This window comes from Macaca thibetana, chromosome 14 (assembly GCF_024542745.1).
Source record: "Macaca thibetana thibetana isolate TM-01 chromosome 14, ASM2454274v1, whole genome shotgun sequence".
Lineage (NCBI taxonomy): Eukaryota > Metazoa > Chordata > Mammalia > Primates > Cercopithecidae > Macaca > Macaca thibetana.
In genome coordinates, this window is record NC_065591.1 from 1413890 (window position 1) to 1439182 (window position 25293).

The window sequence follows — 25293 nt, forward strand, 5'->3', positions numbered from 1 at the left end:
CCCCCTACGTCGGGGCTGACCTCACCGCCCAACCTGGCGGACCCCGCGCGCGCTAATGGGACCGCGCCCACCCCACACTGGCCGGCAGCCGCCGTCCTCGCGGCTGCGGGGTCCTTGTCCTCAGGGAGGGCGGGGCGCTACCAGTTGCACAGAGAGGTGGGGGGACCCAAACCTCCCTTCGCCCACTCCAACCCCTTCCTACTGCCCTCAATCCTGCCCCTCCTCGAGTTTCCTGTTAGGGTCCACACAGGCGAAGGGCCCTATCGGCCGCGCCTTGCCAGCCCTAATGCGCTGTCAGAGGGGGAGGCCCCACAGTGGGAATCCGGACTGAAGTCACTCCCTGGCGCGGCTGGGGGCTCAGGGTGGAGGGCTCAGGGGTGTCCGCGAAGGGCCTGCGCCCTTCAGCCTCAAAGCGCCCCCAGTCCTGTGGTTTTCTGTTCCTCTTTTGGACCCCCAGCCTGTGAGCACCCGCTGGGTAGGTGGGCAAGAGGTGACCAGCAGAACCAGGCACCGGGGCCGGGTCTGGCTTCCACACTGGCTGCAGTGCGCCCTGTCCCAGGGCGGCAAAGTCACTGAGCCCCATTCCCGCTGCTGGCCGGAGGGTCGGGTTGGGCGAGAAAGATACAAAAACTGCCCCACAAGCCCCCCTCCTGCCCCAGGACGCCGCCCCCACCGGCCAGGCGCTGGGCAGGCCTAGTGTCCACTGATGTCGCCAATCGGGCCTGTGCTCCAGGGCTGTCGGGGGCCTCCTGGGCCAGGAGCTTGACGGAGGGAGTGGGATGGGGAGGTTGGAGAGGCACCGGAATCTCTTTCTGCTTGGGGGAGGGGGCGGGCGGACATCAGGAGGGGCCACTGCCCTGCAGATGACCCAGAGCAGAAGACTGGGGGTTGTGGCCAGGGCGGGCTCCACCCGCCCCGACCCTCGCGGCAGGGAGGCCCCGCCCACTGTCGGGCAGGTTCTTGACTTCACCCTGCTTCCCCAAACGTTTCCGGGTGCAAACGCCCCTCTAGGCTGGGGCGGGATGGGGGAGGGGAGCCCTAGAATGGAGTTTTGTTTTCTTCCTCTGGCATCAGGTGCTCAAGTCCAAGCTCCTCCCTCCACCCGCCTCTGGCCCTTCCCTGGCTTCTATTTCCAGCTCTCCTTGGCTATTTATAGCTGCGACGGCCGGCAATTGCGTCAGTCAGGGGCAGGCTTCGGCCGGCGATGCCATTGGTGCCACCAGTCCCCCCACATCCCCCTACCCTTCCCGGGCAGTCACCTGACCTGCGAGGTCCTGGTCGGAGGCCCCAGGTGTGTGGGGGGCCGGAGTGCGTTCTGCAGGTGCGCTCAGCCTTGAGGGTGCAGGTGCTGAGGCAAAGTGGGAGGGCGCTGGACTTGGTCGGGGGAGCAGAATTCCTGGCGGGGAAGGAGTAAGTGCGTCTTCCCCTTTCCTTCCCAGAGCTTCCCCTTGGGAGCTCCCTGGGGACAGGCCACTGTTCCTTGGTTTCACGGTGGTGTCTGCAAAGACTGGGAGAGATGCCCCTGGGCCTAGCACCTGCTCCCCGCCCCCCACCTTCCAGAATGAAGGTCCTTCACTGAGTTCCTCTCCTCTCAACCCCCTACTGAGGCGTCTGTCTCCCCAGCCTTCTCACTCAACTCCAGTTCAGCTCCCATTACCCCTTCCCTCCCTGAGGCCACCCCCATCTCAGCCCCTCTGGAGGGGAACATTGAAAGGTTCTGAAGCAAGAAAAGTCTCCCTGCTCAGTTTGGAAGGACCCAAGGGCGTCCATCCATGCACCTGCCTAGTGTTTGGCGAAGTCCTGCCCTGGCATCACCCTGCTTGGGGGTGGGAGGCACACGCATGTTCCCCTCACCCCACCAGGATCCCCTCTAAGCTCTGGTCCTCACAGTCAGGGGCCGCTCATTTCACAAACAAGCCATCATCACACCTTCAGGGCCTAGTGTCTTCCATAGAGGCTCCTAAGCCAGGAGCCCTATTCTCAGGGACAGGAGTGGGGCCTGGGACTGTGGGCTGCCTTAGAGGTCTAGGGGAATGGTGCCTGAGAGACCAGGAACCAAGCCCAGTCCCAGCTTGGCCCCTGACCCTCTAAGGGACATTGACCAAGCCTGTTCCTCTCCCTGGGCCTTGGAGAGGGTCCAGGAACCAAGCCCAGTCCCAGCTTGGCCCCTGACCCTCTAAGGGACATTGACCAAGCCTGTTCCTCTCCCTGGGCCTTGGAGAGGGTCTCTCCTGTGACGTCCCACTCCAAGACAGTTAGTATGTGGTTTATTCTGGCCCTCACCCCGGACCAGAAGGCTGTGCTTTATCTGGAGGGACTGCGCCCCCGAGCCCCAGCTGCCTGCAGGGATAATTGAGTTTCCCCATGTGCTCCCACCACCCATATGAGGCATTTGTTGTGAAGCTCTGCTGAGAGGCTCCTAATCAGCCCCTCCTCTCCCACCCTCTGTCCAGGTCCTGCCCCGTGCCCTGTGCCCTTCCAGGGAGGTAGGGGCACCCTCTGCTGGTGTCCATTGTATAGGCCCCTCAAAGACTCCATGGCTTCCCCTTAATAGCAAGTCCTCCCTCCATCTTGCCCCCAAAGAACCACTCTTCTCAGACACTCCCCCAGACCACCTGCCATTCAGAGCCCCATCGAGCTGCACCCTCTTCTCATCAGGCCTTGCCTTGGCCAGAGGCCTTCAGCTTCTGCCTGGCTCCCCGCAGGGCGCTCCTACCTCTGCCCTTTCTCCCACGCTGTGGACCTTTGCAACGTCCTCCTGCCCCACCTGCCCCTCCAAACACAACCTGGCCTTCAGAGCCCAAAACTCTCCTCCTGGAAGTCTTCCTGAGAACTGGCCCTCAGCCCTTTCTCCTGCTCAGAGTCTCTTCAGTTCTGAGCCCCGGAAGGGCCTTGATAAGTCCATCCACAGGAGTACAGTGGCAGCTGGCAGGGGTGCCACTGAGACCGGCCTCCAGCTCACTTCCAGGGACTGCTCGGCAGGCAGAGGAATGGTGTCTGAGAGACCAGGAACCAAGCCCAGCCCCAACGTGGCCCATGACCCTCTAAGGGACATTGACCAAACCTGTTCCTCTCCCTGGGCCTTGGAGAGAGTCTCTCCTTTGATGTCCCGCTCCAAGACAGTTAGTATGTGGCTTATTCATTGGACATTCACTGCCTTCTGTATGCAAAGACCAGGTGCCCGTCTGCAGTCCAATGGAGAATGGAGGTAAGCACACAGCTTTAATATAAGACTAACAGAAGTGCAACTAATGCAATATAATATTATCACCCACCCACCTTTGCTCCCTCCCTCCCTCTCATTTACCCATCCATCCACCTCCTATCCACCCACTTATCCACCCATCCATCCATCTGTCCACCTTCCTGTCCTTCTACTCACTAGCCACCCATCCACTTGTCTATTTATAAATACCCATTTATGTATTCATCCATCCATCCATCCATCCATCCATCATACTCATTCCTCCACCCATTCATCCATCCACCCACCTACCCCACTCATCCCTTTACCCATTCATCCATTTGCCATCCATCCATCATCCATCCATCCATCCATCCATCCATCCATCCATCCATCCATCCACTCACCCAGCCACCCCACTCATCCCTCCACCCATTCATCCATCTGCCCATCCATCCATCCATCCATCCCACTTATCCCCCCACCTATTGATCCATTCATCCACCCACCCCACTCATCCATCTACCCATTCATCCATCTGCCCACCCATCCACCCATTCATAGATCCATCCATCCGTCTACCCACCCACCCACCCCACTCATCCCTCTACCCATTCATCCATCTGCCCATCTACCCACCCATCCATCCACCCATCCATCCATTCATCCACCATTCATCCATCTGCCCATCCATAAATTCACCTATCCATCCATCCATGTCTCCCTCCCTCATCCACCCATCTACCTACCCATCCAAGACCTATCCAGCAACTAAAGCCCTTGTCCTGGGGGGAGACACAAGTGCAGACAGGGCATCAAGCCTTTAGGGGACTCTGTGTAGCAGTTGGAGGCCGTCCACCAGTGTTCACTCTTGCTTCACCACCTACTTTGGGCAGCTCTTGGACCTCTAGGAGCCTGATTGAGTTGGTAAATGAGATCCCTCCTTCCATCTGGAGTCTTACACTGCCCCCAGGGTCCTGAGACCTATGTGCCCCCAGATGGGCATCCTAGGAGAGGCCCTGTCACCCACCTCCTGGAGCTGCAGGTGCTCCTGTGCACAAGGGGTAGGGGAGCACCTCGGTGCCGCTTGAGTCAGCCATCAGCTCTTTCCAGGCCTCGGTTTTATTGACTGCTAGGGGCTGCCAGAGTTATAAATAGATGTTCTTGAGCCAAAAATAGCCTTGTGGGAGCATCAGACTATGTTTCTAGCTTTCCTCCTTTTTGAGGACTCTTAAAGATGCAGGATTCAAGGACCCTACCTCCTCCTGCAGCCCCCAAGGAGGGGCTGGTCCCCTCCTCTTCCCTTGTCTTGCTTCCTCTTCTTCCCATCTCATGAGCGCTCACACACACATGGTCTGGACAGCGTCACTGGTTGGGAGGGGTCCCTGGGATAGGTATACTAAACCTGGAAGAAGCGGCATGAACCAGAGGTCTGTGTGGTGAGGACATATCTGGTATCCTCCACTGCAGTGTAGACAAGCCTCACTCTGGGCTGCATGCACACTGTGAATCTTTGCAGCCTGTGGCACCTGCAGCAGCCAGGTCTGCCCTCGGGGTGGGGGGCTCTGCAGGTCTGGCTGGGGCTGCCTCCAGGGAGAGGACCCTGGAGGCTGGGGACAAGCCTGGGGGAGACAAACCAGTACTTTCTACCGCATACCCTGGTGTACTTTTGATCCTTGTATGGTGTGCACATTACTTAAGATTTGAAAAGCTAGCTGGAGGCCAGGCACAGTGGCTCCCGCCTGTAATCCCAGCACTTTGGGAGGCCAAAGCAAGCAGATCACTTGAGGTCAGGAGATTGAGACCAGCCTGGCCAACATGGTGCAACCCCGTCTCTACTAAAGTAAAATACAAAAATTAGCCAGGTGTAGTGGCACATGCCTGTAATCCCAGCTACTTGGGACTCTGAGGCATGAGAATTGCTTGAACCCGGGAGATGGAGATCGCGCCATTGCACTCCAGCCTGGACCACAGAACGAGACTCCATCTAAAAACAAAACAAAACAAAACAAAACAAAAAAAACGCTGGTTGGAGACACTAAAGGTAACTAGACCCCTATTTCTGCTGGTACGTACATGCACCCACACACATGCACACAGCACACATGGAGGGGCCGGGAGGGAAGCCTCTAGCTGTTCACGCTGGGACTGTGGGAGTGAGGGGAGTTGTGGGTAACACTGAGATTTTATATCGTTTCAAGTTATTTAAGCTTTTACTAGCATGTAACCACCAAAAAAGTGTGTTTTACACCCTAAGGGTGCAGCTGAGGACCTGCTGGCCCTCAGGGACTATTCTGAGCCCACCCACGGTGTGAACCTGGGGCAAGTTTCCAGGCCCAACACACGGGCTCCTGGCCTCAGGCCTGCCTCCCAGCAGCCTCTGCCCCCACCCTGCCCACCGCCACTCTGAAGGAAGAGGCAGGGAGTCGTGGGGAAAACATCCACTTTAAGCTTTATTACAACACATTGTCTCCAAATACAAAGGGAGGGGCCCGGAGCGGAAGGTGCAGCCGCGGCGGGAGGGGCTCTAAGGGGGTGCGGAAGGGCCGGCAGCCCAGTCCACAGAGACTGGAGGCTCGGCGGGGGACCTGCACCCTCTCCTCCGCTGGACTTCCCAGCAAATAACAGGAGGGGCCGGGTCCACTGTGGGGCGATCCCAATGCCAGGCAGTGGCCGGGTGAGAGGGGTGGGAGAGAGGCTTGGAGAGGACTCAGGGCCCAGTGGGGAGAAAGCCATCAGGTGGGGCCCCAGCCCGCCTCCCGCAGCACTGGAGGAGGCAGTGGCCAACACAGGACCTTCTTCCCCACCCTGGCAGCTCACTTTGGGGTGACTAGTGCCTCAAGAGTGGGAGCAGAGACAGACTGAGACAGACAGGACCACCCCCCCACACAGCCTGGAGAAGGGACAAGGGGAGGGGAGGAGGGGGGCCCAACCAGTGGCCCCAGACCACTGCCTCCTGGACAGCACAGGGGTGGGGGGCGAGAAGCGGGGAGCCAGTGCATCCTCCTCACCCAGGGCCTCCTCAGAAACCCAATGCAACAGACAGACGGGAGGCAAATTTACATAATTAATAATAATTAACCAATAATAATAAATACTTAAACCTCTAATCCATAGATTGCAAATACAACAATGATAGCTTATTTTCTTGGGGAACAGGAGTGGGTGGGGACAGAGGGAAGGGGACAGGACTTTTGCTGAAAGGAGGGATGACACACAGGGCTGTGGGTGAAAAGAAGAACAAATAGAAGAAACAAGAGAGAGGGCGGCTGGCCGGGGCGGGGTGGGCACCTCCCTGGCCCTGCTCTGGACTCAGGACTGGGTCCTACCTGGGCCGCCTCTCCTGCCAAGCCCTTGGCCTCTTCTCATGGTGACTGGCCCCACTCCTAGACCCTTGCACATCTGAAGGACAGGGGTCCCAACGGCCTGAGAGGGTATAGGGCAGGGGCAGCAGGCTGACCCACCTGGGCCCAAAAGCCACCTGTGTTTGGGGGCTGGCATGCCACCTAGAGAGCGAGTGCCCTGGGAAAGGGGTGAACGGGAGTTTCTCTCTTGAGAGGCCCCCATGGGTGTCGGGGCAAACAAGGGAGCTTTATCTGCCTTGAGGCAGCGCTCCCTAAGTGAAGCAGGCCTACCACAGAAGCACAGGGGCTTGGCTGGCGCCTGAACTCCCTGTGCGAGCAGCACCTGCTTGTGGAACCCCTCGGCCTGCAGGCCGAATTCCAAGTTCCGCCTGGGGCCTTGCTAGGTGGGGGACGGACCTGGAACAGGACTCTAAGCCCACCCCCTCCTCATACCTGGGGGTCCAGGGCTCCCTGCCCAGTGGAGCCAGCACTGGCTAGCCAGGCCCCTCCTGCCTGACTCCCAGAGGCCAAGCTCCTCTCCTGCAGTGGTGCCGCCCTGCCCGAGAGGCAGCTCTAGGGGCATGGGCAAGGGAGAAGGGAGCCCTCTTAATGGCCTTGCTGAGCCACTCTGTGGCTGGACTGGGGCTCTGGCAGGAGTTGGGGGCACTAACACCCCTGTCCTCCCCTGGCCTCCACCTCATCTGACACTCCAGAACCCGCTGCCCCAAGCCCCTACACACTGTTCTATTCCTCAGCCTCTCTGAACACCCCGGCACCATGGGGCCTAATGCCTGTCCTCCCCTGCCAGGGAACAGCTCTGGGGCAACAGGCAGCGGAGTGCCCTCCCTGCCACCAAGATTTGGCGCCTGGAGCTGGTGGAGGGTTGGCCGCACCACTCTGGGGCACACCAGCTCCTGCTCCCCCAACCTATGGCTTTGGTGCAGAGCCCTAGGCTGGCGCAGAGAAGGGAGAGAGCAGGAGAGGTGGGTGGGGGAAGAAGGGAGGTTCTGCGGCTCAGTTTGTGGCAAAGAAGTTTTTTTTTTTTTTTTTTTTTTTTTTTTCCTTTTTTTCACCTTTTTCTTATGTAAAAAGTGCACGAGAGCTCGGCAGCCTTTGCAAAGGTCAGCAGGGTTTCCCAGGGCGGGGGAACTGGGAGGGGCCCCAGGCCTGGCACCCAGCTTGCGACTGAAGGTGGCCTCGTATTGCTTAGAAACGTGTGTTTCAGTTTAAATACCAGACAGTAAAAATAGAGCTCGAGGACCACCCGCACTGTTGCCAAATCATTGCCAGAATGAACAGCTTAAATAAATAAAAAATCGAAATATTTACTTCTCGATAAAAATCCCAGTAAAACCATTTACCTTTCTTTGCATTATATATAATATATATTTATAACGGGCCCGGCTGCGGGCGGCGGAGCCGAGGGCAGCGGAGGGGTCAGGACACCTCGATGACCTCCACGCTGCCCGAGAAGCTCGCCTGCTTGCCCAGGGCGGCCAGCTCCTCGCCGCGCGCACGCCCCTCCACCATGCCCTCCTCGAACTCCATCTGGCAGCTGCGGCGCTTGAACTGCGTCTCCGGGGCCGGCTCGTCCGGCCAGCCGGTCCGCGCGTCCCGGGGCTCAGCCCTCGCTGCCTCCCGCCGCCGCAGGTCGCTGCTGCCGCCGCCCGGTCCCGGGGCGCCCACCCGGCCGAAGGGCGCAAACAGCACCCCGCCCGCCCCCTGCGCGCCCTCGGGGCTGAAGCACCAGGGCCCGTCGGGCGACGGCGTGCCCGGGGAGTCGAGCGGCGGTGCCCAGGCGCCGGGGCCGGCTGGCTGGCCAGGACCGGGCAGCCCGGGCGCCGACAGGGCCGAGAGGCCGTGCCGCGGAGTCTGCCGGGCCGCGTCGCCAAAGTTCAGGCCGAGGCTGTGCGCGGGGGAGCGTGCGGGGGAGCCGGCGGGGGGCCGGGGTCGCCGGCGGGGCCGTGGGCGCGCCTCGGGTGCGGCGTCGGGGCTGTCCGGGCTGGGCGAGGGCAGGCCCAGCGCGGTCCCCGATGGGCTGTCCAGCTTGCAGAGTTTCGGGGCCTCGCCGGGGTCGGGGGGCCCGGGGCCGTCGGGCCGCCTGCTGGGGGCGTAGGCCGACTTGATGTCCAGCGAGAAGGAGCGCTTGAGGCGGTTGGTGTCCTGCAGGCGGTCGGAGGAGAGGTGCAGGCCCCGCAGGCCCTGCTGCAGCGCGCTGGTGGCCGGGGGCGTGGGGGGCGTAGGGGGCGCGGGGGGCTCCCCGCCCGTGCTCAGGCCGCCCTCCCTGGCAGCCGCATTCCCGGTGGCAGCGCTCTCTGAGGTAGGTGGTGGCAGCCGTGGCAGCGGGGCCCCGGCGGCAGGGCTGGGCGGGGGCTCCGGCGTCCCTGAGGGGGTGCCCGCCTCGCTCTGCAGGGCGGCCAGCAGCTTCAGGCTGCGCTCGTACTCCAGCAGCTGGCCCAGGAAGTTGAAGTTGGGCGAGATGGATGGGCGCCTGTCCTTCACGAACCTGCGTGGGGTGGCGGGGGGAGAGGCTTAGTCCCAGGCGCCCGCCAGGGCCGGGCTGCCCACCTGACGTCACCCGCTGGGCACCCATGAGCTCATGTGCGCCAGGCTGGTCTCAGGCCCTCCTCCCTTGCCAGGGGTCCTGGACGGTGGGGCCATTCTGGTGCAACTGGGCAGCCGAGGGAAGGCAGGTGACGCCGTGAGTCACAAGTGCGTGACTGGGGAAGGCGGTACCTGTAGGCGTCGTCGGAGGACATGCCCATGGTCTTCATGATGTAGGCGATGGCGATGGTGGCAGAACGGGAGATGCCGGCCAGACAGTGGACGATGACTTGGCAGCTGGAGAGCTTGGCTTTATCTGGGCAGGTGGGCCATGGGGGCCAGGTGAGGGCTAAGCCTGCACAGCTTCTCCCTGGCCCAGGGAGGGGACCCCACCTGCCCGACTGCCAACAGTTCGGGCTACTTCCCCGGGACCCCTCCTGTGCCTGTGGCCACGCCCAGCTCTAGCCTTCCTCTAGCCAGGCCCCCGCCCTCCGCCCGCCACAGGCTCACCGATGAACTCGATGGACTTGTCCAGCCAGGGCAGCAGTTTTTCACAGTAGTTGTCATTGATGGGGACCCTCATGAAGCGGCTCTCGCAGATGAAGTCAGGCTTGGGGCAGGAGTTGCTGGCATTGAGGACGTAGCTTATTCCATTCTGCGTCATCAGATCCTGGAGGGGCAGGAGGACGGGTTGGAAAGGGGTGGGAGAAGCTGGGGGCGGGAGTGAAGGCGGAGGCTTTTCCTGCCCTGCCGTCAGGAGGGCCTTCAGAATCCTGGGGTGGTCCTGGGAGCCTTGGAACCTGTCCCGGATCCCAGTGTATCCAGGGGTGGGCCCAGCAGGCCTCTCTGGTCCACCCTGGCACCCTGGGCCTGTGCGGGGGGTGGGGGCATGGCTGGCCTCCATCTGCAGGCCCCACCCATGGCCGGTGGTGGGCTCCTAGGAATTTTATGGTTGCCTGGGTGGTGGCTTTTACCCTTTTCCCTCGTCACCATGTTTAAAACACGGGATTCTTTCAGAGTTGGACAGGGGCCCAGTGACATCCGAAGCTTGGCATGCCAGCTTCCCGCTCCTCCCCCAAGCCCTGCTGGGCCCTCCCCCAAGCCCTGCTGTGGTCCTGCCGGGGGCAGGGGTGGGGAACCTGGGGTCCTCCTGGGCCCCCACCCATGCTTCTCCCACACCCAGCTCATCCACTGCCTTCAGCTCCTTTCCTCCCTCATTCCCTACGCTGCTGCCAAGCTGCCTCTGGAGCTCCTGCCCCTTTCCCATTGACCGCCCCCCAAGTCCACTGCACACACACCTTGTTCAGGACGTCTTTCTGCGAGCCCAGGTAGAGGTGAGGCAGGATGCGGGTCAGGCCCACGCTGGGCACAGGCAGGCAGGGCTGGGAGAGGCTCATGGGTAGCAGGGCAGCAGGCTTGCCCTCACAGAGGCCGGGGAAGCAGGAGGAGAAGGTGGCGAAGCCCCCTGTAGGAGGAGGCCCGTCAGGTGGGTTGAGAGAACACCTAGGCCTCCCCGTCCGCCTAGGGTGCCCTGTCCACCTAGGGCACCCCATCTACTGCTGAGGATCAGTCACACCCAGCTCAGACCCGAGCCTCAGCCCAGCCAGCAAGCCTCTGGCAGCGCACCTGCTCTGGCCGCGGTGGGGGAGGGGGTGCTGCCACACATTTACAGCCCACACCTACGCCCACATTCCTCCTCACGCTAATTAGGGCCTGACCCAGCGGAGGACGCTGCTATGATGCCGGTAAAGGTGGGGTTGAGGTGGCTGGCCAGTGCGGCAGGCGCTGGACCCAGGCAGGGGCAGGCTCAGAGGTCACAGGAGTCTCCTGCTGAGGGTGTGGGTCACACAGCCCAGAGGAGAGGCCCTCATGAGCACCCCCGTCTCCCATACCCACGGCCAGGAGCCAGGCTGGGCCTTTCTCCTCCCCTGCGCTGATGCAATGCCTCCCTGCCTCCAGCTGGCTGGGAGCCCCAGGCCTGGGCTTAGGTGCCAGGACCAGGAGGCCAGGGCTTCCGAGAGGCCCTCCCCCTCCCCAGGCATGACATCACCCTGGCACAGCCCTGGGGGCATTTGCCATCTGGTTATGGCTCTACTCCACCCAGCAGGGGAGGACAGAGAGTGGAGGAGCCCTGGGCACTGGGGGCACGCGGGGCAGGCAGTGGGCACCCACTGCACATGTGACCGGCGTGTGCTGCTGCCTTCCACACACGTCCAAGTCCGAGGCCATAGGCTGGTGGGAGGAAATCCTCTGCCCCGCACCAGCTGGAAAGACTGAAGTGTGAATCCCTGGATGTCTGACTCAGTGACCATGGGCAGTGCACACCTTGGCTCTGGTCTCTGCTTCCTCCTCCTGCCTGCTGCACGGCATCGTGCGGCTCCAAGAAGATAATGAGCACGAAGACACATGGTGAGAATGGACCTGGCTGCCCCTGACCTGGTTGGGGTGACCAACGAGGTGGACCAGAAACTGGGCAGCACCCACCTGGTGGCTGCCAGCTCTTGGGAGGGTGGGGCCAGCACGGCCCAGCGCCACCCCAGTGACACGTCCCAGGATACGAACCCCATGGCAAGCCAGCTCCTGCTTGTGCAGAGCCTGAGGCAGCTGGGCTGAGGCCTGCCCTATCCCACCGTACGAGGCAGGGGAATGACTGCGGGGGCTCAGGGCCTGGGAACCCCAGGGCTCTTTTTTGTCCTGGTTTGCAGAAGAGGCTGGTGCCACATGTGCAGTGGGTGCCCGCTGCCTGCCCCGCGTGCCCCCAGGGCTCCTCCACTCTCCGTCCTCCCCTGCTGGGTGGAGTACAGCCACCCTGGATAACTCCTGAGGATAGGGGAGTGTGTGCAAACCCCTAACCAGAACGCCTGCTGTGCCAGCTCCCCGTGTCCCTAAAAAGGGCGTGACGCTGGGGGCCTGTGGAGATGGGAGAAGCTCCAGGCTGGGTGGGTTGAGGCAGCAGCCTTGGAGGAACAGTCCCTTCTGTGGGAATCTGCTGGCTGGACAGGGGGAAGCAGGTGGGTGACTTGTCACCAACGACACCCCAGCTTGCAGGTTCCCCTGAGCAGAGGCCGGGCTGGGCACTGTAGCTTCCGCTCACTGTTCTGAGCTGGGGGAGCCCTGGATGTTCCTGCTGCAGGACAGCCCCAGGGAGGGGGAGGGGCTGCACCACTTCCCTGCAGACTCCTCTGGCACCTGCTGCCTCTCCTCGTCCCCGTGCCTCTCCCAGGGATTTTGTGCCTTACTCTCTGCTTTCTCCAGGGCCTGGCCAGAGGAGGTGGTGGTGGTGGTGGTGGTGGGGATTCCATCAGAACCCTCCCACCTCTCCCAAAGGAGGTAAAGGCAGGGAAGTCTCTGGACAGGTGCAGAGACCTGACAGCTGTGGCAGCAATTCCCCGGGAAGCTTCCCAGGACCTCCCCAGGTGGAGCAGGTAGTGTGGATGTCCCTACAGACCCCACTGTGGACGCCAGGCCTAGCAGGGACCGAGGCTTCAGGGATGTCAGAACCACCCAGGCTCTGGGGGGTGAGTAATAAGCGAGGGGTGTTGGGGTTCAGTGGACCCTTTGTAGGTCCCAGCACTCTTTGGGCCCTGGGGAGGCACCCCTACCCCCAGGCATCTCCAGAGGCACCTTCCCAGTATCCCTGCTCCCTGACTCGGGGGTTGCTGGGGTGGTGCCTGCAGTTCACCTGCTATTCACAATGAAATCCCAGACTTGAAAAAAGGCGTGTGTACCAGGATGTGTGCCCGCCCCATGCCACCTGGGAGATCCTGCAAGCGCCTATGGCCACAGTTACAGACACGCTTCTGCCCGCCACCTCCGTGACCCCTGGACTCCCTGCCAGGGCGGGGGCTGCCACCCCACCCACTTGCAGTGCAGTTGCCCGGCTGAGGGTCCAAGGCTGACTGCGGGCTGCTGCTTAAAGGGCCAGGACCCTCTCCCATCCCGTGCCGCTTGTCCCCCAGCATCGTGAGCAGCACAGCTGGAGTGGGGGAAGAGGAGTGGCAGGGGGAGGTGGGGTTCACAGCAGTCCTGGGACCCCAGCACGGCCCGTCCCACCACTCTCTCCCGCTTCCCGCAAACCTGCCCTGTTGTGGGGAGGACAGAGGCTTGTTCCTCACGTTCCGGCCTCTGCTGTCCCCGCAAATGGGCCACGGAACTGTGTCACCTGTGCTGCGGGATCCCGGAATGTCCTTTCTCCTGGGTGAGGGGCAGCACCCCTGCCCCACCCAATATATTCTTTCCCACTCTCCCTGGTTCTTCGAAGAGCCAGCCAGAGCAGGGGCTGTGCCCACCACAGGGAGGGAGGGAGTCTGAGGGCACAGCCCGTGGGCCGGCTTGGGTGCTGCCGTGAACCCACGCGACACCGTGGGGCCTGGGGCTCCTTGGCAGCTGCACTTCTGGAGAAAAGGGGACACGGCCTCAACCTTGCAGGGCAGATGTCAGCACAGAAACGCAGCTCGGAGGGTCCCGAGAGTCGGTGGGCATGACCAGGCCCCGGGAGTGCCCTCCTGGCAAATCCCAGCCCAGGCCCGGCCCCTCCCATGCCCACACCCACACCCACATCCACCTGCACACCCATGCTGTCCCACCCACCAGTGCTGGGTGAGGGCCCCACCCCGCAAACCATCCCACTCTGGCCTTGGGGGAGACAGGCCCTTCCAGGCTCGGGACTTTCCTGGGATTCGCCTGGGGGTAGGGAGGTGCCACTCTGGGACCCTTCTCAACCTCCGAGAAGGGCCTCCTGGCTCCCATTCCTGGCTAGGGCAGCAAACTGGCCCTTGGGAGGGGTCCTATTACACCTGGTGAGCTGTAAAAAGCCCCAAACTATTCTCTCTCCCCTCCCCTACCCACTAGTTCCGCCCTCAAACTTAACCTAGGGGATGAAGGTTGGATCAGAGTGTGTCATTCTATGGCTTCCGGTTCTGAGAGTTCACACGTATGTATACAAAAACCAAATCTCACCAGAGAGGCACAGGCGAGTACATACACAAATATACCTGCATGTACATACATGCATATACACATGCGCACGCACACACATACATGCGCGCGCACACACACACACACACACATACTCACATACACACACACAGAGGCAGATGCTGGTCACCAGACGCCCAGAGTCATGCACAGATGCACAGACACCCCCTGACCATGACCAGGACCACATAACAATGCAGGATGCTGGACTTACACACAGACAGGTGGGGAGGGAGCCTGGCCTCAATGCTCTTGCCCAGGACACCGGACCACCCTCGAGCCTCCGGGTGCCCTTCAGGTCCCAGGACATGGCATCTCGGGAGGTCGGCCTGGTCAAAGTGGCTGTTACCCCCTCATCCGCCTACAGCCGCCCTCAGGCTGGGTTGAAGGCACCTGCTTCCATTGGACACAGGGCCAACGGCCTGGCTTGGCTGCCCACTCCCCACCCCACCACGCCTGCACCCCACAGTCCCCCATGCCCTCTGCTTGCCTGGCACAGCCCCTGGTAACCCAGGCCAGGTGGCAGGAGCCTAGACAAAGACCCCAGACCTGGGTGGGGGAGGGTGCACGTCCCTGGGACAGGCCAGCTCCACTGGGCTCTGGGACCTGGGCCGACCCCAGGAAGTGGATTCTACAGACACACCCTCAGTCACGGCCCAAGGGAAGAAAGAACCCTCTGGGACCACGAGTGTGTGTGTGTGAGAATGTGAGTGTATATGAGTGTGCGTGTGTATGTGGTGTGTAAGTGTATGTGAGTGTATGTGTGTGTGTGTGTGTGAGTGTATGAGTGTGCGTATGAGTGTTAGAGTGTGAGTGTATGCGTGTGTGTGTGTATGTGTGTGAGTGTATATGAGTGCATGTGTGTGTGTGAGTGTATGAGTGTGCGTATGAGTGTTAGAGTGTGAGTGTATGTGTGTGTGTGAATGTGTGTGAGTGTATATGAGTGCGTGTGTGTGTGTGAGTGTATGAGTGTGCATGTGTATGTGAGTGTTAGAGTGTGAGTGTGTGAGTGTATGTATGTGTGAGTGTATGAGTGTGCGTGTATGTGTGTGTGTATGTGAGTGTATGTATGAATGTGTGTGTGAGTGTGTGTGTGCACGTGTTATAAGTGTGAGTGTATGTGTGTGTGCATATGTGTTATGTGAGAGTATGTCTGTGTGTGTGTGTGTATGTGTGAGTGTGAGTGTATGTGAGTGTGTGAGTGTGAGTGTGTGTGAGAGTGTGTGTGTGTATCAGTATGTGTAGGGAGGTGGCTTCCCTGCCTCCAGGGCTTAGGGCCCGTTGCCCAGGCTGCTTTTGGGCCACAGGGATCCCTGGAGGCTGTCTGCTGGGACCCAGTGAGCAGCCTTGATGCCAGGCTGTTGCCAGGCAACCTGCACTTAGCTGGGCTTTTGGGGGCAGGGGGACTTCCTCGGGACCCCACGGCTCCAACTGAGTTTCCAGAGGACGGGGCCTCTGCCTCCCGCTTCTGACAGGAGCCCTGGGAGGGAGAGGGGCTCCCAGCCTGCATGCCTCGCCCTACACCTCCAGAGCCCAGCTGTACTGTGAGGTTTCCTTCTGTGTTGAGGATAGACTCATTGGTGGGTCCTGAAGTGTGGGGGTCCTGGGGAGAGGATGCTGGGGCCTCAAGAACCACAGATGTGACCAGGCACGGTGGCTCACGCCTATGATCCCAGCACTTTGGGAGGCCGAGGCGGGCAGATCACGAGGTCAGGAGATCGAGACCATCCTGGCTAACACGGTGAAACCCCGTCTCTACTAAAAATACAAAAAATTAGCCGGGCGAGGTGGTGGGCGCCTGTAGTCCCAGTTACTCGGGAGGCTGAGGCAGGAGAATGGCGGGAACCCGGGAGGCAGAGCTTGCAGTGAGCCGAGATCACGCCACTGCACTTCAGCCTGGGCGACAGAGTGAGACTCCGTCTCAAAAAAAAAAAAAAAAAAAAAAAAGGAACTACCAATGTATGGAGATGCCCCTGTGCCCAGGAGACGCTTCCCTGGCGTCCCAGCCCCAGCCCCACTGCTGGCGGAGCGAGTACCTCAGGGAGGCATGGGTCCCAGACTCACCCGTGAGGATGGCCACGCTGTCGAAGCAGCCGTCCAGCTTGCTCAGCAGGATGGAGAGGAAGCTGTCTGCGGCCAGCACGCTGGCGTCCCGCGTGCTCTGGTCATAGACCACCACGTCCTGTGGCTCTGTGGCCTCCACCTGGGGGCCATGGGGCAGAGGTCAGCATGCTGCCTCCACCTCTCAATGCCCTGGCCCTGTCCCAGCCGCACTGGCCCAAGGGAATAGTAAGGGCATCAGATGATGGGAGGCAGGCAGCTGTCACCTTGCTGCCTGGAGGGGAGGGCAGGTGCGGTCACGCACCTCACACACTCTCCATCTGCCAAAGGCCCAGGTGCACACACCCACACCACACAGCAGGCCATGGGGGCCCGGAGGGATGGGCTCCTGCCCTGTGCAGCTGTGCCCCCATGCCATGCACATGGGTGAAGGGCACGGGTACTCTGGGCCAGGCCCGTGTGGAGGAGACACAGGTGACTGCAATGGGAGCCCAACATAGGACCTGGCTGGGTTCCTGGGGTGGTGGAGGGACAGGGAAGCTCAGCCCATTTCAGGAATTCCAGAGGCAGATGCCTTTGGGTGTGGGCTCTCAGTGGGGCTAACTCTGCAGCCAGCAATTCTGCTCCCCACCCTATCCCCTCCCCAACCCCCAGCGGAGAAACAGAGGGCTGAAGCAGGACCCCAGGCCCCTGTACCAATTCTGGAGGCAGTAGCTGGAAGCTGGGTTCCTCCTGCCCTCCTCCCCCACCCCAAGGGCCGGCCCAGATGTTGAGCGGCTTTTGCTCAGACAGCACCGGTGCCCCCGCCCTGAAAGTACACTCAGCCCTTAAGCCAGCTGAGCCGCCAACCCCAGGCTGGGGTGACGTCATCGGCAGCCAATGGGATCGCACTCTGCCGGGAGTCCTCGCTGGGGGTCATTAATCACCGGATTCCCCTTGTTGGAAGCCAAAGGGAGCCGCTTCTGGCCTTGGGGCGGGCGGACTCCTGGCCAGTGGCCATCCCACTTGAGTTCTCCCATTTCCCAGTTTTGAACAGGGCATACCAATGACCCAGACCCCTCTCAAAGCCTCCGGTGCCAAGAGCTTGTCTCCCTTGTCCCCCTGTGAGGCAGTGGAAAGAGGAGGTGCCGCCACCTTCACAGGTCAACAGCCCCGCTGGCCCCTCCCCAGCTGCACCTGATGGTCCTGGGCGGAATGAGCTGTCCTTCCCCAGAAGGATATTCCTGGGGGGCCACAGAGAGAATTCTGGGTCCCCGAATACTCTGCGGGCTGGGGGGAGCTGTGGGACAGGGACACCGACTGCTCACGTGTGCCTTTTGACCACCCCTCCTGTCCTCACAGCAGGGGGAGTGGACCACACAGCTGTCCCTGTCCCGTGCAGGCCAGCTGGGCCGCTCCCACTGCCATGTGGTCACACCTTGCTCTTCTGTTCACGGCTCCCCTCTGTGAACCTGGGCCAGCCCCGGCCACACAGTCCTATCTGCGTGGGGAGGGCCCGGCACCTCCGTGCAAGAGCTGAGCGAGGAGGCCCTGGAGGGAGGGTAGGGACGGGTGCTGCGGGAGTATGTGGGGGGGTGCCCTGAGCAGGGGCAACAGGCAGTGGTGAGAGGCAAGTGCCGGGGGGCTGCTCCACACGTCCCTGGCTGTGACCCCAAGGAGCCGAATTTGGACCAGAGGGCAGAGGAGGGGGTGCTGCCCGAGCTGAGGACCCTGGAGGTGGTGCACGCCTGGCGGGCAGTGGGCTGGGTACCTGGCTGCGTGCAGCCGGCTGGATGAGTTCCGCAATGGTCACCTTGCCCTGCTGCAGCCGCCGCTTCACCAGCTTGGAGCAGCAGATGTTGACGGAGCTGAGCACATGCCAGCTGTTGTACTCCACGAAGGAGCGGCTGTCGATGACCAGCGGCCCCCCAGGCCCGCCCCGCAGCAGGCTGGCCAGCTTCTTGGCGTCCATAACCTTCCTCGGGAGCCGGTCCCCGGCCATGGTGGGGCAATGGGTGCTGGGGAGGGTGACCCCTGAAGTGAGGGGGGGCTGCTCCGACGGCCCAGGTGTGGCCTTGCGCTGGGAGTGACCTAGCACATGGTGCCGGACCTGCAGGGACAGGGGGACGGTCAGCAGTGCTGCAGGTCCCTGGGTGGCACCCAGAGGCTCCCCAGGACAGATCGGAGCTGGGACCTGCGCCCACCAGGACATCTGAGCCCAACGTGTGCCCGTGGGGACCCTTCTCCCTCTGGTGAGACCCCGTCGAGGTCACAAGGCCAGCAGCAGGATGCAACAAGGCAGAGGGGGGCAAACGGGCCCCACAGGGAAGGGTCTGAGGGCTGGACGAGGCCAGGGGTTCTTCCTGCGGGCCCTGGGGTTCACCCACCCTTAGGCATTCCAGAACATTCCATCTCATCCCTGGGACACAGCCATCTCCCTGCTGTGACCTCTCCATCTTTTCCACCACAGGACCCCCAGCAAGTCAGGGGTCTGGACGGCGCCTCACCCTCCCTCACGGTCCAGCTCTCTGCCCTCCTCCAGGCTTGCTGTCTTCACACCTGCCCCTCCCTCCCTGGACTCCCCAGGGAGTCCAATCCCTGCAGACTTGACTCCAGCGCAGCTCCATAAGCCGATAATCCAGCCCCTGGTGGATGGTGGCCTTGGGGCTGCCTCCACTGGAGAGTGGGCTCCCGGGGGCAGCTGGATGGCAGGCGGGTGCGGGAGGGGCTTGGGCACGGGGGCACGACTCCTTTGCCACTGCTGCCCTCCTGGCCTGCAGGCTGAGGTTTAGTGCACGCCGCGTGCCTGCTGGGGGTGAGTGCCCAGCTCCTGCAGGGGTGCGTCGCACCCACAGAGTGCCCCTCCCCCAGCGGAGCCTGGGGTCTAGGGAGCCCCTTCAGGGGCTGATGGGGCCCAGGATGGGAGGGGTGGGGCAGTCCTAGGAGGAAGGTCAGTGTCGGGTACCCTGCAGGGACCAGGCCCTTGGCATGGTCTGCAAAGGCAGACTGCCAGGTAGGCAGGGGGAGTAGGGATGTTTGAGGATGGAGCCTCTGGAAGCCCCTCCTGCAGGCTTGGTGACAAGCCTCTGTCACTGCCCCACTGCCGGGCCCCATCTCCCTGTCACCTGTCAAGACTGGCCTTCCTCTGGGTCCACTTTAGACTCACAGCCCTTAGGAGGCACACAGTGTAAGGATGATGAGTTTGCTTCAACTATGGGGAAACTGAGGCTTGGGGCAAGGGTGGGACCTGGGCCACACCTGGGTCACACACAGATGGGCACTGGGTGTTCCTGCAAGGTCATCTCCCTTGTGCCCCCACGACTGCCAGCCAGTCAGGAAGTTTACTCCACCCAGCTCAGGAGTGAGGGAAGGCTGGCAGATAGGTGCACCCTGGGCCCTGTGCAGAGCGGGCTACGGTGGGCAGTGGACCCTCAGCAATTCAGACCCCCAACCCACAGCCACAGGGGGAACTGGGGGCAGCCACCCTGAGGACACCCGTGCACTGCCAACAGCAGGCTGGGGACAGAGGCCACCACCATTTCTGGACTCTCCAGGTCAGCTACCAGGCCGGCGGGGGCCAATGGGAGAGTTCACAGAGCAGCAGGTGCAAGGCTCGTGTGGACCTCGTCCCTGGCCCAGCCCCGACTCCACACTGAGGGGCAGGTCCCAGCTCCTACCTGCCCAGGAGCCCCAGCCTCCCACTCACTCTCCTTCTCCAGACACTTCAAGCTTGGCCCCTGCCTGGCCCCTCCCGCCTCGACTAGGCCCAGGCCTCTGTGCATTCCCACTACCCATCCTGCTGCCAGAGGCCAGGGAAACACCTGGCTGTGGACGGGCAGCCTCAGCTGACCCCACAGCTGACACCAGGGACTGCGGTGGCACCTGGTCAGCGGGGCCTCAGGATCCCACTCAGACACCGTTCCTGGGCTGGTGCTCCAGCCTCCACCACAGGGTGGGGAACGAGGCCTGGGAGCCCTCCCCGGGGCCAGACCCAGCAAGTTCAACAGCAAAAGAGCCTGCGGCCTGCCTGCTGTGGAGGGTCTCTGCCTGCCAAGGGGGTCCCTGACTGCCTGCAGAAGAGCCTCAATGAGCTGTTTGTCCTTCCTGAGTTCTACCTGAGACTTGCACAGGTGGTGAGAGGCGAGGGCCCAGATGTGTGGTCCTGGGGAGACAGCAGCTCCAGGTGCCCCATACGACACCCAAGGGCCCAGCTCAGAGGCCCAGAACCCCGAGAAGGCCGCAGTAGTAGGACACTTGGGCTGGGGGTCCTTCGAGGAGCCGCCCCTGGCCTCAATGTCCTCATCTGTTAAGTGGGGGTGGATTCTCTGTCACTGAAAACAACAGAAGCAAACATGGCCCAGTGCAGGGAGGAGGGCAGGTGTGAGAAGAGGCCCTCGCCCTCCCTGCAGCCAGGGCCTAGGCTTCATACAGCCTTGAGTCCTGATACTCAGTGAGAGACTCGGTGCAGCCAGCCAGGCCTGAGACCCAGAGGGAGGGGAGGGAGGAGGGCAAGTCCAGCTGCAGGGCAGTGGGCAGGGGCTGGAGGGGCGGGAGGATGGGTCCCGGCCTTTACCTGTCCCTGCTCTGCCTCCCAAGCAACCCTGAGCTGGAGCTGGGCCTATCACCCACAACAGTATTGTTATTTGCAGCCGAAGGGGACTCATTAGCAAGTTAGCACCTCCACTGTCGTCATGGCAACGGCAGAGGTGCCAGGCAACCGCTGCTCCTGCGGCAGCCACCACCACGGAGCAGGCTCCTCTGCAGAGTGGGCACGCGCCCCTCCCTGCTCTCTTCCACCCACCCTGGCAGGTGCCCGGCAGTGCAGAGCCCAGTCCTCAGCCCCTCCGCTCTACCTGGTCCTAACCTTCCTTCCTACTCCCAGTACCTGCTGTGCCCAGCACGCTCCCTGCAGCTCACTGGCTCCCCACCCCCTCGGAGGCCTTCTCTGTACTGCGAAGGGCTGACCAGGTGCCCCCTCCTGCAGGAAGCCTCCGTGCTGTGCTGGCCTCTGGGAGAGCATCCTCACAGGGTCTCCTTGGACCTACAGCTCCCAGGGGGGCATGTCCCTCACCTCTGGTTCCCCAGATGCTAAGGATCGGGGCCCAGCTATGCCAGGGATGGGGCAGGTTGGGTGGGGTGGGGAACGGAGACACTAAGGACAGCCTGGTGCAGATCAGTGGGGCCAGCACTGGCCATGTGGGAACAGAGGTAAGGAAACGTGAATGGTGTTGGTCTCACGCCTCTCCTTTCACGGCCCCACATGCCAAGCCCTCCTGAGTACTTGTGGCCCTGCTCTTCCAGTGCCTAGGGGCTGGGGGGTGACAGGCAGGTCTGGGGACAGGATGCCCCCTGGCACAGCCCCATACACCCTCTTCAAAGGTCTTTGAGCCCAGGAGGAAGCAGTTTCCAAGTCCAAAGTCACAAGAAGGCTCCTCCCAGGACCACACCTTCCAGGAGGCACCAGGTAGCCACCCTCCCCTGGGACACAGCACGCCTGGCTCCGGTGCTGCATGCACACTGCCCTCTAGGTGTGCCAGAACACACCCCTTTGCACACCCACTCCACACACACTGGTGTCCCTTACCCACAATCCACCTGCCCTGTGTGCAAGTACCCACGCGTGAATGTGTGCACACATGTGGTGCTGGACGTACACTAGAGTACACGCACGTCCTTGCCCTCTGTATGCAGAATCCCCTGAGAACCCCAGGACTCCAGTACCCCGGGGGCCAGCTCCAGACTCCTTACACACACAAACTCCCACACCCAGCGCCTCTACACAGCACATTCCTGTCCCTGAGCACAGATGGGACCAGGGAGTCCCAGGCCACCCCCAGCTCTCAACTGACAGCATCCTCGCCACATTACCTTCTGCTCAGCACCTAGAAATGGGGACTCATGACCTTCAGAGATAGCTGCCAGGACTGTCAAGCATGGGGGGATGGGACTGTCTCCCCCTTACACCTAGGCAGGCTCTTCGAGCTGTCTGGCTCACTGTCACCCACGGATGCCTCTGGAGGCAGAAATCGTCACAATGAGGAGGCTGGGGAGAGACTGGTGGGTGGCGACTCTGGGAGGCAGCGACCCTGCACTCATGCAGGTCAGCTCTCTTCCCTCACTGGGCTCCCCCAAATGCCCTCATCCCTGCATCCCCTCAGCTCCCTGGGCTAGTGGTGCAGGACCCAAGCTGGCCTACACTCTGTTCCGCTGGCCTGGGGAAGCTGTGGACCTGGGAGAAAGTGGGGTAGGGCTGGGGGCTCCCTCTGATCCCAGAACAGGGTCCGGGTAGGGCAGGGGATGGGAGGGCTTGGCACAGGGGGCCGTGAGGACATATCCAGGTTCCCTCCCTTCCCACCGGGCCTGTGTCCCTCCTCCTGGTCACTGTGCCACACGCTAAACACCAGGACCAGCCTGGGGCTTCCAAGGTTCACTGCCCTGAGCAACTCCAGCAGAGGGAGCCTCAGCCGGTGCAGTTCTCAAGTCCAGAACCACCTCTCTCTCGCTGTGGGCCTGCCCCTTTCCTTGCCTTCTGCAAGAAGTGACACCTAGGTCTCACCATGCCCCAGCCGAAGGCCCTTCGAGACACCTGCCCAGTGGCAGCCTCTAGGCCCTGACTTCAGCCCCAGCCTGAGAAGAGAAGGGTTCTGGAGCAGAGACTGACTCTAAGCTTCTTTCTGCACCTCTGTTATGGGACTTTATTCCCAGAAACCTCCCCGAGGACAGAGGGCACCAGGGGAATAGAACCTGCCCAGCCACACTCCTGCAGCCCCAGCCTGGCTGAAGCAGGAGGTATTTCAGGGAGACTTCAGGATGAACTTCCAGCTGGGGTCACATGATCTGCCATGCGCATCCAGTGCTTATTATCAGTGAATGCATGGGACCGTCCTCCTGGTGGAGGGCTGGGGGCCTGGGGTGCTACATTCACCCCTGCACCGCCTAGGTGCAACAGTGTCTCTGGGTGGGCTGTGCCAGAAGGGAGGCAAGGGAGAGTGCCCGGGCTTGGACCTCCCCTCGGAACCCCCGCAGGGGCACAAAAGGAGCTTCCCTGGCTTGCAGCACCCCACCCCCACCCCAAGCTGCATAGCAAGAGCACTGCGGAGCCACACTACATCCTGCCACCCCCTCCTCCATCCCACAGCGTCCCCGCCCCCCATCACTGCAGCACAGAGCCCCTATTCCCCTCAGCAGAGGCCCGTACACACACCCCGGAGCAGGGAGACGGAGGCAGATTCTCCCAGAAGGGGTGACCCTGTGGGGGCTGGGCCTATTGTTGCCCCCTCCCCTCCAAGCCAGACTGTTAGGTACCCCCACCTGGTCTGCTCCGAAACCCAGGCTGGGCAGCTAGGCCTAGCGAGGTGGCTGCAGCAGCCTGGCTGTGCCAGCCCCTCCCCCAGCACCGCGGCTGCCTCTGCAGCAGGCGGAAGGGCGCAGGGGCTTTATCCCTCAGGGGACGGCTGGGCACCCCGGGGTGGGGGTGCGGGGCGGCCTGGACATTTGGGGGGATGGATCTGCAGCCCTCCCCTGCGACAGGGGACGGCCCCTTCTCGGGTGTCCCACGCCACAGGCCGTCGCGTCCCTCCCACGGCCGAGGCTCCACACCTCCCGGACCGGCTCCGGGCCAGGGGCCGCCTGCTCCGGTTCTGGCCCCCGCGGGGGTGCCGTTCGGGACGTTGGGGGATCGCGCAGATCCGCGCTGGATCTCAGGTGGCCCTGGTGGGTCCCGGATTTTTGTCCCCCCCGTTGCGCACCCAAAGAAGGAGCTGCGTGGAGAAGGACGGCAACGCGGCGGGCGGGCGTGGGCTGGGCCCGGGTCCGCCGGGCGCTGCGGAAGGCGCGGAAGGGGCCTCCCTGTCCCGGGCGTCCTGGCCGGCCGGGGCCGCTCACTCCGGGGCCGCCTCCTCCTCCCGGGCGCCCGCCGGGTGCCGCTGCCCCAGCGCCCCCGACGCTGCGCCCTCCGCCCCCCGGCCCGGGCCGGTGAACCCAGTCCCTGGCGCCTGCCCCCGCCCCCGCCCCGCCCCGCCGGCGCCTCCGCTCACCTCGCTCGCGCTCGCCTCGGGGGCGCTCCGGGGACCCGCGCCGCGCTCAGGGCGCCCGCTCGGCTGCGCCGTCCATGGGCCCGGCGGGGGCCCGCGCAGCCGGGGCAGGGGCCGGGGGAGCGCGCGGGCCGCGTCGCCGTCGCCGCCGTCGCCGCCGCCAACGCCGCGGGGAGCGCTCGCTCGGGCCGGGGCGCGCGCACTGCGGGCGGGCACGCGCGCTCGCGGCGCGCATCCCAGCCCCGCGGCTCGGCGGGCGCGGCCGGGCGGTTCCGGCGCGGCTCGGGCTCGGGCTCGGGCTCGGGCGTCCGGCGTCCGGCGGGGCGGTGTGGGGGGAGCCGGCTCGGCCGCCGCGCTCGGCCGCGAGTGACAGGCCCGGGGCGGAGGGCGGGGCCGCCGGCGGGGATGAGGTCATGCCGAGCGAAAAAAGCCCCTGACGTCACCTGCAGCCAATCAGCTCGCGCGGCTCGGGGGCAGGTGACGTCAGCGGAGCCCTGGCTCGGGGTGAAGCCGAGGCGGTGGCTGCGGGGGGCGGGGTGCAGGGTGCAGGGTGCGGGTGGGTCGCGCTGCCGCCGCCTTCCGTCCTCACCCCGGGACCGGCTCTTAAAGGGACCACGCGGCGTCCGGGCCCCCGCCTCCAGGAAGCCCTCCCGGCCCCGCGCTCCGCGTCACCCGGGCCCCCAGCCGCGTCGCACAGACCCCGGACGGTCCAGCCGAGCGGCCCCGGGCGCGACGTCCTTCCCCGGCCCGGGCAGGCGCCGGCGCCGCTCCCCACTTCGCCCGGCCTTTGTTGGCGCGGGGCCGCCGCGGGGGAGCCCTCCCCAGACCCGGGCGCGGCGTTTTACCTGCAGCGGCTGCGCTCGCCCCGCCGCGACCCCCGCAGGACGGAGCCGGAGCCCCCTGCACCCGGGCGGACCGGGGACCCTCAGAGGCGAGCCGGCTGCCTCGGGTCACACACATCCGCGAACTCCGGGGGCGGGCTCCCCAGGACGCCGCCGCCCCCCACGACCCCCGCCCTCCCGCTTCCGTGGAAAGCCGCCGCGACGACCCCCGTGCGGGTTGTTGAGGGGCCGTCCTCCGCCGACCGCTGTGGGAACACCTCCGCGCGTGCGGCGGGACGCGGCGAGTCAGGGGCAGGAAGAACGCACGGGTAATTGCACCTTGGGCAGGT

General features: G+C 63.2%; 4 protein-coding genes across 18 annotated transcripts in view; 1 reads left to right on the forward strand and 3 right to left on the reverse strand.

Moving 5' to 3' along the window:
* MOB2 (MOB kinase activator 2) overlaps window positions 1-25293 on the reverse strand; it is a 155954-nt gene that overhangs the window by 86843 nt on the left and 43818 nt on the right. The gene's annotated exons all lie outside the window — the stretch shown is intronic.
* LOC126935731 (uncharacterized) lies at window positions 5618-7307 on the reverse strand. Its single transcript, XM_050757516.1, is given in 6 exon segments — window positions 5618-6492; window positions 6495-6512; window positions 6515-6746; window positions 6748-6899; window positions 6902-7022; window positions 7269-7307. Coding segments are annotated over 6 exon segments (1032 nt in total). The 3' UTR covers window positions 5618-6022.
* Window positions 7834-24236, reverse strand: DUSP8 (dual specificity phosphatase 8). Of its 2 annotated transcripts, XM_050757871.1 has the most exons (7): window positions 24126-24236; window positions 17861-18199; window positions 16114-16252; window positions 10371-10537; window positions 9583-9742; window positions 9265-9388; window positions 7834-9034 (listed from the first exon to the last, which is right to left on the reverse strand). In XM_050757871.1, the coding sequence occupies exons 2-7, from the start codon at window positions 18089-18091 to the stop codon at window positions 7966-7968; spliced, it is 1890 nt and encodes a 629-aa protein (XP_050613828.1). In that variant the 5' UTR covers window positions 18092-18199; window positions 24126-24236; the 3' UTR covers window positions 7834-7965. The 2 variants fall into 2 exon arrangements, with proteins under 2 accessions (XP_050613828.1, XP_050613827.1); XM_050757870.1 differs by lacking the exon at window positions 24126-24236 and having other exon boundaries at window positions 17861-18370.
* LOC126935852 (uncharacterized) overlaps window positions 24938-25293 on the forward strand; it is a 104024-nt gene continuing 103668 nt past the window's right edge. For all 14 annotated transcript variants that reach the window (XR_007719319.1, XR_007719320.1, XR_007719323.1 and 11 more), the window contains exon 1: window positions 24938-25272. The gene's annotated coding sequence lies outside the window, so the exon portion shown is untranslated. The remainder of the gene's footprint in view (window positions 25273-25293) is intronic.

What these genes read in the sequence shown, in the direction of transcription:
- DUSP8 (XM_050757870.1), bottom strand. Translation starts at nt 18,301, where the DNA reads ATGTCCTGGTGGGCGCAGGTCCCAGCTCCGATCTGTCCTGGGGAGCCT. An exon ending in AGCCGGCTGCACGCAGCCAG is followed by an intron (nt 16,253 to 17,860) that starts GTACCCAGCCCA and finishes CATGGCCCCCAG; the next exon opens with GTGGAGGCCACAGAGCCACA. An exon ending in CAAGTCCATCGAGTTCATCG is followed by an intron (nt 9,389 to 9,582) that starts GTGAGCCTGTGG and finishes CCACCTGCCCAG; the next exon opens with ATAAAGCCAAGCTCTCCAGC.